Source organism: Bombina bombina, chromosome 8 (assembly GCF_027579735.1).
Source record: "Bombina bombina isolate aBomBom1 chromosome 8, aBomBom1.pri, whole genome shotgun sequence".
Lineage (NCBI taxonomy): Eukaryota > Metazoa > Chordata > Amphibia > Anura > Bombinatoridae > Bombina > Bombina bombina.
In genome coordinates, this window is record NC_069506.1 from 30,243,281 (window position 1) to 30,257,296 (window position 14,016).

The 14,016-nt window shown below is 36.1% G+C and overlaps 1 protein-coding gene across 1 annotated transcript; it reads left to right on the forward strand.

Annotated features, from left to right (window-relative positions):
• The first annotated feature begins 1,460 nt into the window (after nucleotides 1–1,460).
• On the forward strand, nucleotides 1,461–13,438 carry NECAP2 (NECAP endocytosis associated 2). Its single transcript, XM_053690260.1, has 8 exons — nucleotides 1,461–1,611; nucleotides 3,091–3,191; nucleotides 4,252–4,356; nucleotides 4,614–4,695; nucleotides 6,383–6,491; nucleotides 6,602–6,743; nucleotides 9,029–9,116; nucleotides 10,145–13,438. The coding sequence occupies exons 1-8, from the start codon at nucleotides 1,463–1,465 to the stop codon at nucleotides 10,179–10,181; spliced, it is 813 nt and encodes a 270-aa protein (XP_053546235.1). The 5' UTR covers nucleotides 1,461–1,462; the 3' UTR covers nucleotides 10,182–13,438.
• The last annotated feature ends 578 nt before the right edge of the window (nucleotides 13,439–14,016 follow it).

The following is a 14,016-nucleotide window of genomic DNA, read 5'->3' on the forward strand; positions in this document are numbered from 1 at the left end:
TATTTCCTGTGTCATGTAGTGCACCAGACACCAAACTACCTATCTCTTACACAAAGAATGCCATGGGAACAAAGCAAATTTGATAATGGAAGTAAATTGGAAACATTTCCTTTTCTGTTGTGCAGTGCCTTACTGAGTGGTCCCACCTGCGCTATAATGTAGTTGTTAAAGCACGATCCAGTGAGTTAGCAGATTTGAGCATGCACAGATAATCTTACCAGCCACTCCCATGTAAACATATGCAGAACAGCTTGCAATCGTGTCTGAGATTGCTGGCAGAAATACAAGTAAACGGTGAATTGGAACAAGAGTTCTGATTCACTTTACTATTACATGATTGGGACTCCCTTAGTAAATAAACTGCACATGCGTTAGTCCTTTCATGTACGCACGCTAGTGTAACAGAAGTCAATGTGACTACGCATGTGCAGAACTGATAAAAAGGACTCCATGTTGAAAATGGCAAACTGTGCAGCAAATGTTAAAATCCACCTTTTACAAAACACGTGACTGCTGTGAATCTTATTGGGGAGGATGAAGTAAACAAAAGCTTTCAAAAATTGCCTAAAAGTATTAACCCAATCCCAGACATCCCAACCTGCAAAAACTCATTTCAGGGAGGTGGCTCCTCCTTCTACAGTGCCGCCACCCCCACCTCCCAGTTATATATTGAAACCCTAAATAAGATGGGGACTTATCATAAAAGTAGCTTCCCACTAAAGTCACATTAAAAAGTAGCTTTATTGCACAACCACATACAACAAACCTATTTTCCAGTGATCGTACACTTGTTGAATGCTTAAATATTTTAAAATACAAAGCTTAATTATGTGTAGTAAATAAAGTAGTATTTGTGTTTTATTTTATTAAAATCAGTGGGGGTTTGGTTACTGATGCTTTGAGGGGTTCTATAACGTCCCAGCAACTAAAGGCATTCCTTAAAGAAACACATTCAGATTTGTGCCACATTGGATCATGGTGCTTGGAGTTTCAGGGAGATTGCACTCCATTTGCTGGCATCAGGGAGTCCATATTACAATCAGGGAGACTCCCTGAACTTCAGGGAGAGTTGGGATGTCTGCAATCCTCCATTTTTCAGTAAAAAAAAATATTGAATGTATAATGCAATAATGTTTCACTTGCAATAATGAAAAATTTTATACATTGTCAAGTTTAATGGTCCTTTAAATAGAGACTAAAAAGACACTGATATTAGTATACACTAAATGAAAACGGTCCCTTCTATTTCCTGTTGCTGGCGGTTTTATTGACATTTCCCTGATGACTGTAGTCGGTTTGCCCACACACTCAGGCCCAGAGTAACTGACTCATAGCCATTTCTTGTTGAAAAACACCAATGTTGCCTTTCCAGCTCTTTGTCGCACTCTATGGTATAGTCTCTCTAGACTAGCTTTGCACTTTATGGTTTACGCGGCCAGTCAGTCTCACACGTTCGAACTCTATGGTTAGAGTGTTTTTTTGTTTTTCTGACCAACGCGGAAGTTCTGTGCGCACTAAGATGGCAGACAGCGACTACGAGTCGGTGTTATGTGTCAAGCCGGAAGTACACGTTTACCGGATACCCCCTAGGACCTCCAACCGCGGCTACCGGTGAGAACGAGCCAGATGTGTTGCTGCCATAGGAATGACTTGTTTGCTACTTTGGTAACAGCTTGTGTATCTAGAACATACATTATATAGCTCGGTATGATTTCCACAGGGGAACAGGGCGATGTTGTATGAGGTGTAAACTCGTCATAAAAAAATATCCTTCTCTGAACTCATTACATAATGTGTAGATTTGCCATTTACCGAAGTGGGTAGCTGTCTAGGGGACCCACCTCATAGAGGTACCCATGTCTGGCAGGTCACTAGATATTACTACACACTACAAGCTACCCTAGATCTCATATCTTGTGAAAAACTAAATTCCGAATAGAAAATAGCAGACTGTTGTGGGGTTTACTGGTGATATTTTCTCTGCTAAGGTTTCCCCTTTAATAATCCTAGATGTGTATAAGGTTGTTGTCACAAAGGAATCATCCATTTGTATGACAAAGAGAACAGCAATCACTTAAAAAAAAAAAACTATTGTTAAAGGAACAGTAAACCCCTTGATATTTTGATATAGAATGTTTAGTAATGAAACAACTTTGCAATAGACTTTCATTATTTATTTTGCTCCTTTTTCATGTAATTTAGCACTGGATTTCTAACTCAGACCTCAAAATACAACCGGCTGATTTATCAAGGCTGATTCTGCTACACCTCTGTCCCAAATTGGATTTTAACTGATAACAACTGCAAAACAATTCACTATACTAACTTTATGACAGTGTCTAGCCTTGTTGTCTGCAGGCTAAAGCCCAAATTGACTCCTTCAAATAAGGCAGATGGTGGGTTGAATTTGGCCATTGAAAAATAATTGCAGTAAAAAGGATGCTATTTTAAAAAAAAAAAAAAAACATTAAAGGGACAGTCTACCATTGAATTTTTATTGTTTTAAAAGATAGATAATCTCTTTATTACCCATTCCCCAGTTTTGCACAACCAACACTGTTATATTAATATACTTTTTACCTCTGAGATTATCTTGTATCTAAGCATCTTCTGACAGCCCCCTGATCACATGACTGTGACCGTTTATGATCTATTGTCTTGCAGTTAGCATTGTGTTGGGCAAAATCCTAAATAACTTTAATAGAACTGTTATCTATATGGCCCACGTGTACTTTTAGTCTCTTTGTGTTGAAAAAGGAATTTAAAAAGCCTGTGATAAGAGGCAGCCCTCAAGAGTTTAGAAATTAGCATATGAGTCTGCCTAGGTTTAGTTTCAACTAAGAATACTAAAAGAAAAAAGCAAATTTGATGATACAAGTAAATTGGAAAGTTGATTAAAATTGCATGTCCTATCTGAATAATGAAAGTTTAATTTTGACTAGACTTTCACTTTAAGACTCTGTTATGTCATTCTATAGCAACACAACAGAAATATCTTGTAATTACAGGGTGTTTACTGCCCCTTTAAACATTTAATTAAAGTCTGCTCCATAGCTGCAATGCAATAACCAAGTCCATAACCCCTTGTAGGGCTGCAGACTGGCAGTTGGATCAGCCAGCATGGACTGGGCGAATGAGGATCACAGCACGGGGAAATATGGCCTACATCAAGCTAGAGGACAAGACCTCAGGTACCAGAGACCCAACTGTAATTCAACGTCCTAGTGGTAACTGCACAATACACAATAGATACTGGTATTTGTGTGTATATACAAAATATGGTATTCAAAGCTTAAAAGTTCCATATACTAAACTTTGTGTCCTACTGGCTTTTTGGTGGCATCATTTATTATGTCCATGATGTTACCAACTGCATTAATGCTACAGCTGATCACTAAGTGTTAGATATCACTAATAGTCTAACTTCTGGTATCACAAATGAGATCAACAAGTTACATTTAATCAAAGATTATGATAGGCTAATACAATAAATCAATTCAACTATATTAGTGCACAAAACACCTTTACAAACGCTTGATATTATCAGAGTCCTATTGTTTTCCATTTTCACATACCCATATGCAGTATAATGTTCCCCTAATTGTCTGGCTATCGTTGGTTATACATAAACGACACAATCCAGAGATGAGAGCAAATAAAACAGGCCATTTTTATGAAAGGAATAATAAAAAAAAAAATAGAACTATGGTCATGTAAACGTGTATCACAGCTTGAAATGTAATCTAGTAATAATATATTTAAATACTTATTGGTTACAAATTAAAAGAACCGGTTAAAATCTGAAAATAGTCTGCAGTGCAAGTGTGACAGAAAAATAATTTATGCTTAGTCTAGAGCAGTGATTTAATGAGACATCAAGATGTAAATAAAAATTATTTGCAAAGATTTGTTATGCAAGATCAGACAAAACATAGCAATGAATAGAATGTCACACACACACAATAGTGAGGAGTAATAATGCACTCACCAATCAGGAAAGAGTTGAAAGCTCTGGGGGTAAAAATTGAGTCATTTTCTAGATGTAATGTTCCTCTGTAGTTAATGCATCCAATGAGCTGGATCTGCCGTCACTTTAGGGTGGAACATACAAAGAAAGACAACAGGAAGATATAATGTTTACAGTTGTACTAGGAAGCAGTGATTAGTTCAAGTGAAATCTGTAAAATAAAAAAACATGGTTGTCAGCCTTGTCAATGCTTCCTCGTATTTACCATCCCTTTGTATTTGCAGGGGAACTCTTTGCTCAGGCATCAGTGGAGCAGTTTCCTGGTATTGCAGTTGAAAGTGTGACTGATTCCAGCCGATACTTTGTAATCTGTATTGAAGACGGAAGTGGTGAGTCAAGCTTTTTTGTGTGTAATTTTTTTTTTTTAAGACACCTAAGGAACACAGTATCAGACTGCCAAATCCTCCAGGTACAAGTATACGATTCCAACCTCTTGTTATAAAGAGGATCCTATGTACCCTGTGATGAAGGAATAAAGGTCTTTTTGACAATAGGCTGGAATCCATGTGTATACTTGTACCAGTTAAAGGTTTCCAGTGGATGATACTTTCTCTAGATAAAAGACACATTTCGTTCCCTCCTATAGGCCGCAGAGCATTCATTGGTGTTGGATTTGCTGACAGAGGAGATGCGTTCGACTTCAATGTTGCTTTGCAGGATCATTTTAAGTGAGTTCATACATCACAGTATTACTTCAGCTTCAATTTGTTTTGTGCAATGTATGTAACTACCCTGTGACCAGTCTTTGCGGTCTTCTTAAAAAAAAAACCTGTGTGTCTGTACACAGAAATCCTGTATTTTACTAATATATATATATATATATATATATATATACATACATACATACATACATATTTGTTTGAACATTAACAGCATGGGGCAAGAGCAATTTAACATAAATAAGTGTAATTATTGACAAGTCTACAGGTGAATATTTAAAGAGTGCGTTGGGCACTTCCAAAACCTGCAACAAAAACACTTTTGTAAACACAATCTCATTGGCTCTTGATTGGCTGAGAATGTGCATAAAGCTAGTCTGGAGCCAGTATGTCTGTATTCACAGAAGTTTGCTTTTTGTTGGCAATGAAAAGCATTGAATACAGAAGTGTTTTTGGAATCTTCAAATACTGTTGGGGGAAATTTTGACACATAATGCTTTTTCTGTTAAAGGGACAGTATACTTTGCAAGTAGCTGATGTGAATTTAATGTATTCCAAGCATCTGCCTGAAGATTCTTTTTAAATGGGCTGAGCTTTCTCTAGTCAGAAGCGGTTTTCATGGAAGACTTGCGACCAAAAAGTCATATCTCCAACATGCTCAGAAAGCAGTTAGTTCAGCGAAGGGCGGCAGAGCGGTACAAGAATGAGTGTCTTCAGGCAATGGTGGAGGTTCCTTGCATTTCTGTAAATGGAGTTGGGGATTTGGCCAGAATTGTCTCCTCAATGCTGAGAAGTACAGGCAGATACTTATCAATCATCTGATTGGTCTCAAATGTATTCTAAAGCATAATAATGACCCAAAATATACAGCCAAAGTTATTAAGAGCTATGTAAAGCGTTAAAAAGAACAAGGAGTCGTGGAAGTGATGGTTTGGCTCCAACAGCTCTGATCTTAAATCATGGAGTCTGTCTGGGATTACATGAGAACACAGAAGCAACTGAGGCTGCCTAAATTCACAGAAGAATTATGGTTCTCCAAGATGTTTGGAACTTACTTTGCGGGTTCCTTAAACTGTGTGCAAGAGTACCTAGAAGAATTAATGTTGTTTTGGGGGAAAAGGGTGGTCACATCAAATATTTTGATTTAGATTATTCTTCTGTTCACACACGTTTTGCTAAATGATAAAATTAAACTATTAACAACATATTTCTATTTTTGAAGGCATTCTCACTTTATAGCATTTTTTTACACCTGCCTAAATATTTTGCACTGTACTGCATGTGTGTGTGTGTGTTTATATGTATGTGTATATATATATATATATATATATATATATATATATATATATATATATATATATATATATATATATATATATATATATATATATATATATATATATAATCTCACCCAGCAGTGATCCACCTACTCGCTGATGAGCCACGAAACAGCTGTCCTGGGATGGTCTGAATCACTGAGTTATTGTGAACCTTAATTTAAATATCTTACCCAGAATCCTTTGCTGCATTGGAAACAGTGTATCCGGAGATTTTCTAGGAAAAGCAAGTCTTGTTTAAGTTTGTTAAATGAACTACAGAATGAATTATTTTATATATATATATATATATATATATATATATATATATATATATATATATATATATAATTCCCATTATCCTTTTTTGTTTCATATAGATGGGTCAAGCAGCAGACAGAGTTTGCAAAACAGTCCCAGAATCCTGACCCAGGGCCCAAGCTGGATCTTGGTTTCAAGGAGGGTCAGACCATTAAGATCAACATAGCGGTGAGTACTGTTAATCTGCTTTAGGTGTTTTAATGACCAACAGTCAAAATTAGTATTTATTTTATTACCAGCAGTAAGGCAAAAAGTGACAAAATCCTTTGTTTTGGTAGAACATAAAAAAGAAAGAAGGTGCTAAACCTCGGATCGCAAGCACTGGAGGGCTAAGTCTGCTGCCACCACCTCCAGGAGGCAAATCTGTCCCAGGTGCCCCTCCGGCCGAGCACAGTGATCCTCCGGCTTCCACTAACACAGGTGATCCTTATGGTCTGGAATTAACTCTCTTCTCAACTTTCTGTGCTTTAACAAAACTCCAAAATATAATCTTAAATTCTTCTGAAATAAGTCATTGGGGCAAATAAAATTAAGAAGAAAATAAAAATAGAAATAAATATAATTCATTTTTATTTTTATGCTTAACATGAGGCGGGGGGAAATTGGCCCTCTCAAGATACCATATGCTTATTAAAAATGTAGCAGAATTGGCAAACATTTTGTATCTAAACCTGCAGATCTAGAGGACAATACAGAGGAGCAGATTATAAATAATATTGTCTGATGTAGGAGAATCTGGTTCAGATCTAAGCTGCATTGTTTATTGGACAAAGACCTGCATAGCCCAGACTTCCCAGGCTACATTCTAAGAAAATAATTTAGAATCTGTATGGGCTGCTTTCAGACTTTGCAAAAGTTAGCTTCTTCTCTCTGCGGTTCAATTATTGATCCAAACGTCTTGTTAGAGGATCAAAAACGTGTGACCCTGTAAGGCAGCACTGCAATTAATCCTATTTTACTCATTGTGATGAGTGTTATCATTCCTGACGTGCACTTGTAAAGATGGATGTGATTTATGCATCTAGCAGGGAAGGGGAGTTGTTTTTTTTTTAAATATAAAGCGAATGAACAATTTAAATAAATAACCTAGTAGATAAGGTTGAAAAAAGACTGATGTCCATCAAGTTCAACCTATACAAATCTAAAATACTTGCAAAAAGCTCCAGTTTAAATAACCCCACTAAAAGGTGACCCATTTAATACTAGCAATCATATTCCATGATTTTTGTTTATATACAGAAATGTATCCAGACTATTATTAAATGTACCTAGGATATTGGCATTCACTACCTCCTTTGGTAATGAGCTCCACAATTTTATTGCTCTTACAGTGAAAAAAACGTTTCCGTTGCAGGAGATTAAATCTCCTTTCCTCCAACCTTAAATTGTGACCTCTTTTCACAAACAATTTTCTTGGAATAAACAGAGCTTCTGCCATCTCTGTATATGGGCCTTAAATATATTTAAATAAAGTAATCATGTTGCCTCTCAAGCGCCTTTTTTCTAAAGAAAACAGACCCAGTTTGGCTAGCCTCTCCTCATAGGTTCATTTCTCCAATTCCCTTATTAGCTTTGTGGCCCTTCTCTGAACTTTTTCTAGTTCTGTAATATCTTTTTTTGCAATCGGTCCCCAGAACTGCACTCCATACTCAAGGTGAGGTCTTACCAGGGCTTTATATAGTGACAGAATTATGCTTTCCTCTCTTGAATCAATGCCTCTTTTAATACATGCTAGTATCTTATTAGCCTTTGAAGCCACTGCCCTGCATTGTGCACCCATCTTTAGCTTGTTATCTATTACTACTCCCAAATCCCTTTCGTCCTCTGTTTGGGTAAGTCTTGTCCCATTTAAAACATACGTTGCCTGCTTATTTTTACTTCCAAAATGTAGAACCTTGCATTTTTCCGTATTAAATCTCATTTTCCATTTACTTGCCCATACTTCTAATTTTTGCAGTCATTTAAACTTTATTTAAATTACTTTTTTTTTTTTGTGTGTGTGCATTTTAGAATGTCACTGTCCATCAATTAAAGCAGATCTGCTCTTCAGCCTGTGAGCAAACTTGCTTCATTCTCTTGGTAAGCTTTGTTAAAGAGTAAACCTTGGTAAGTTCAGAAGCAGCAATGCACTACTGGGAGCTAGCAGAACACAGCTGAACCAATGACAAGAAGCATATATGTGCATCCTCCAAACAGCAGCTAGCTCCCAGTAGAGCATTGCTACCTACCGAGGTATGCTTTTCAACAAAAGATACAATGAGAACAAAGAAAATTCGAGATATATAAGTTTGTGTGTATACAAATCTGGAATTCAAAATCCAAACTGCCCGTGTCTTTGGTTTAGTTTTTGTCTTATAAAATACAAATGTTAGTCTATATTTATTTTAAACAACAAATATTCCTTTTCTGATTACAGTACTGTACTATGAGGGTACTACGTATACAAAAGTATTAAACATGATATAAAACGACCTGTAGGTTACATGTATAATGATATGTAAATATTGTCTAAATGACATAAGATATTATTGTTTATACTTGGTCCCATCCTCTCTACAAACTGTCACAATTGACAGATGCAAATATTCCAGAATCCAAACCTTTTCTTATCTAAAGCAGGTTGGATAAAGTTTTCTATATATAATATTTTTTACACTTTCATTTCTACATAAGGTACTGGGTTAACGCTTTGATCATTGTTTCAGGGTTCCTGCTACACATTGATTCACCCCCTGCTCGGACAGAACCTGTGGGATCTTCTGACATTTGGGGAGACTTTACCAAAGCATCTGGGTGAGATAATTTGTTTATGTGAAAATATTTGTTGTCCAGAGATGCTCCTAATAATCCTATGTCTCACCAAATTACATTTAGCTCCTAAAGACACACGCTTTATGTAAAATATGTGTTTGTCTTTAAACTTGTGAGGAATGTACACAGGTAGAGGAGAGGTAGATCTGCTCATCAGACAATGAGCAACCAGGCCTTTACCACAAGCAGGCACTTCCTGATTCAGAATCAAAATAACAGCTTCAATTTAAAGGGACACTGAAGTCCAACATTACATTTTCAGATAGAGCACACAATTTAAAAAAAAACTTTCCAATTTTATGTCAATTTGAAAATCTTCACAATCTTTTTATATGCACACTTCTGAGGCACCAGCTCCTACAAAGCATGTGCTTTTTTTTGATTGGCTGGCGACTGTCACATGATACAGGAGGGAAAATTAGATTGACTTATTTTTTTAAAATTTGGCAGAAAAAAAAATCTACTATTCATTTTAAAGTAAGTGCTGTTGTATTGTCTTATGTATTTGTAGAATATTTAATTCTACTGCATTTAATAATCCTTATCAGTAAGTCTTTCATAAAGATAGGGGGAGGGGTGTGTAACTCACACAATGAGTTATTTTTTCTATTTTGTGCGTAGTGGAGGATTTTAAACTTACTTTTTGCCTTTCCCTAATTTGGGTGCATGTGTATGTATGTATATATATATATAATGTGTGTGTTTATGTCTGGGTATATATATAGCTATCCTAATATATATATATATATATATTCATATTCCTGTATCTAAATGAACAAGCATATCAAAATCATTTTTTAAAGCCGCTTGCATTGGAACTGTCAGGCAAGGCATGTTTGAACAAAACTGCTACTGCAGTATTATAGCTTCCAGGATCAAAGGGACAAATTACTGTATTGTCCACATAATGCTTTGTGGTGTTTTAACTAAAGAAAAACATGTGATGTATAAGATTCATTAGTGAAATCGTAGCTGTCTATCCCTGAAATAAACCTGCCCTGTTTCTGCAGCTCTGGACAGTCCGGCTCCAGCTGGGTGCAGTTCTGATGGGATCCAGTCATCTGAAGATACGTTCATGTCGCCAGCCATTTTAAAGGTCGTCTTTGCTCTCTGTACAGTTTTCCAGAGGCCCCAGGATTGTATCTCTGGGTTTGGAAGACTGCAAATCCAGTGTGGTCCTTTATCTGTTTTTGTATCAGAAGGCATTTCTCATTCACACTGTACTATACATCCAGATGGAGCACAATTCAAATTCAGACCTCAATATTTCTTTCTGAAGTTTACACTGTCCTGGATTTTTAGAGGTTATAACACAAGTTTGGTTCAGTTAATAATTTTTATTTTACCAATCTGCACTGTTTGCACCCTGTAACATTTTGCTTTCTGTGAACTATAATATGACCAATGTGAATTCGAGCTGCCACAGATATGCGGACTGGACCATTATTTTATCTTTTACGCTTTGTATTATGCTTGCTGTTTGTCACACTGTGCACCTCTAACATATAGTTTAAAACTAAAAATCTTTAATACATAAAAAAACAAAACTGCCCCTCTCACGTCGTGTGTTTATGCTCTACGTGGGTATAGCTTAATTTGTGTAATCAACGTATTACACGCCCTATGACAGCCAGAATTTATATTAAACACCTCTTGCTTTTGTATAAAAATTGTAGCTATTGATTTTTTTTTTCAAGCATTTTGTAAGAAAACCTACATTATTTTGGTTTTTGGCATTCCGAGGAAGTGGTTGAACAAGCACAGTTTTTACACAAAAGCAAAAAGTATTTAACATCCCTTAAAAACTTTTGGATGTCTTTTCCAAAGCACGGAGGAGGGTGCAGTATTCATTTTCTGTAGCTGTAAATAGTTTATGGACCAAAGCACAGCAAGTAAGGCCAATATTTATTTTCTGAAGCTAGAAAGTCCCATCCCTACATTATTCCTGTCCCCTTTATAGTCAGTAGAACTACCCATTGTGTAATGTTTGTCTTTTGGCCAATTGTTGCTACAAACAGCAAGTGATACCTGGTGATTTATTACCCAGTGTGAATGGCTCTTGTACAATTTTTAATTTGAGCTTTTCTTGCCCTGAGTTTTTGGTGAAATCGATCAAATTTTGGGATTAAAAAAATATATATATTTTTTTTTTCAAGGAATCCATTGAGATTAAAAGTTTTGTAGAATTCTCCTCCCCCCCCCCCCCCCACAAAGTGCCTTTTCTGTGCCATACTTCTGTTAACACCTTGCTGCCAGAACTGGTCAGTCAGTTGAGCTCACTAACAGTCAAGAGGTTAAAAAAACAACCTCACAGGGTTGGCATGCAACACTTCCCCCCCCCCCCCCCCCAAATAGTAATACAAACTTTAAAAACAATAGCTACCTGCACCTGCTTATTTGCACTCCAATATAGAGCTTTTCATGTACAGGAGGGACCTGCCACACGTTATTCCCCTCTGCAGTTGGGAGGGTCATGCTATGCAACGTGGTAATCCTCCCCCACAACAATTGTTTAACATAATGTAAGCTTACTTACAGTATCTACTGTAACAAGGCAATTACTGATTTACAGAAGTGAAAACTGAGCAATTGCTTTTTTAATATACAGTTACCCAACTGCTTAAAACTTATAGTAAAGAGAGATAAATTGCTGTCTTCAGTACCAAAGTGAGAGACCAAATGCAAAAATGATATAACTTTTGGGAGGAGTGTTTCTAATAAAATATAAATTCTGTTCCATTTGAAAACTGAAAGGGGAAATCGTGGACAAGACTAGAATAATGTAAAATTATAAAGTTGATTTATTTACCATAAAATATGTTTTAAGATATTCTATTTTACTTAGATAAAAAAATAAGTGAACACACTGTCCCTTTAAATTTTTAAACTGGAATATAATAACCTTTGTGTATTTTAGGTTTGCTAATATATCAAGAAGTACTCTCGGCCCCAGTGAGTGCTGAGCAGTGTGTACCACTAATCCTCAGAGATGTACAGTTTTAGGTCTGCCTATAGCTTCAAGGGCTCAGGAAATAATTTACACTCCTAGACTAAAATATGTGTATGTAACTGTCACATTGCACTTCAATCTGCTCCTGAAATTTGGGTCCCTTTATTTTTCTATCTGCATTTTTCCAAGTAGATGATCCATTCAGCCTAACTTTCCCATATCCTTTTAAGAGTAGGTGTTTTGCATTACTGGGAATTTCCATGTGGTTGACTTGGTTCAGATTAGGCATGGGCAGAATTTTGTTATTCGCCATTAATTTAGTAAGTAGATGCCGAATATGGCATTGTTATTTTCAGCATTTTTATTTTTTGTGTAAAAGTACCAAACACAGATGTTTGTGTGTCGCACTATTGAACACAAAATCTGGCACCAAAAATAGCTGAATTCTACTGCCTGCAGCTATAATAAATATAATTGTGCCCCTGCCTAGTTCAGATTAAAGCAAATTGTTGGGGCGTGTCTAATATTTTATCCTAGAAGGTTATAAAAAATATTCCTGAACCCTTTGGCTGCTAAAGTATGATTGCAGACCTGTTTTTCTACTTGAGACCCCACTGCAACCTTACACTGCCAGGGCTTCACTGAGTATAAATCATATACAGGCATTGCCACCGTTTATTTGCAACCACAAATGCTGGCATGATTTGCGTTACTATTCTTGTTGTATTAGTATTTACTAGCCTATTTTTAAACTAACTGAAAAATCAGAAAGTATGAGAATTATGATTCTTTATTTTTAACTGAGCTGAACTTTATATTTTAAAACAAATCCTTTTTATAGATCTATTTATAAGGTGGGTATTTCAAATTTAAAGTGATAGAAAGGTCAGAATTGTGCATGGGTGCATTTGGATATGAAATAGAAGCACTTTTGCAATTTACTTCTATTAATAATTATTAGTGTTTTTCTGCGGCATACACACATATCCTGTGAGCTGAAGATTGTGTGAATTGCATCTGTGAAGACTTAATTTGTATCATACAAACCACAGCTGAATCTGAGAAGCTGTGGTGTTTAAATACTGGTGCACGGCTCTCACAGGATATGTGCGTATGCCACTGAAAAACAATAACTTAATAGAAGCATTTTTGCTAATAGAAGTATATTGCAGACATGCATCTATTTCATATTCAAATGCACCTGTGCACTTTTCAAATTTGACCATTCTATCCCTTTAACGGTGCATACTGCAGATATTTGAATGTTGGAATTTGTAATGCTTTTTTTCTGTACCCACTGACAAATGTGTGAGATGTTAAAGAAATATATATAGTAGTAAAATATTTGAATTAATTTACTCTGAGTCGAGTGTTTCTTGTGTATTTGATATATTTGTGTACTTAAACAGGGGGACATTTTCTTTACAGCAAAGCTTGTTGGGATTATGTTTCTTAACTGTAATTAAATGTGGAAATGAAAGGTACAGTAAAGTCAAAATGAAACAGTCATGATACAGATACAGCATTTAATTTTAAAACAACTTGCCAATTTACTTCTATGATCAAATTTGTTTTGTACTTTGTATTCTCTGTTGAAGAGTAAACGTAGGAAGGCTCAGGAGCCGCAGTGCAGTACTGGGAGCTAATGTCTCCCGGAGAACCGTTACAATATCATGAAAGACATGGTGTCCCTTCCACCACAGAGGGTTTAGGACATTATTTTGTTTCTGACTAGTTTTTATGCCCCGAGCCTGGATAAATGTTAGGAAAAATGTCATCAACATTTAATGCTGTTTAACGGGCAAGAAGGTGAATGTATACATGGCAGAAGTTCTGAAGAAATAGAAAAAGAAAATAATTCTGCTCCAGAGGATTCTTTCCTACTTGTCAAACATCTGGATTAGTGGCTTCAATTTTGTTTTAGGCCTTCCT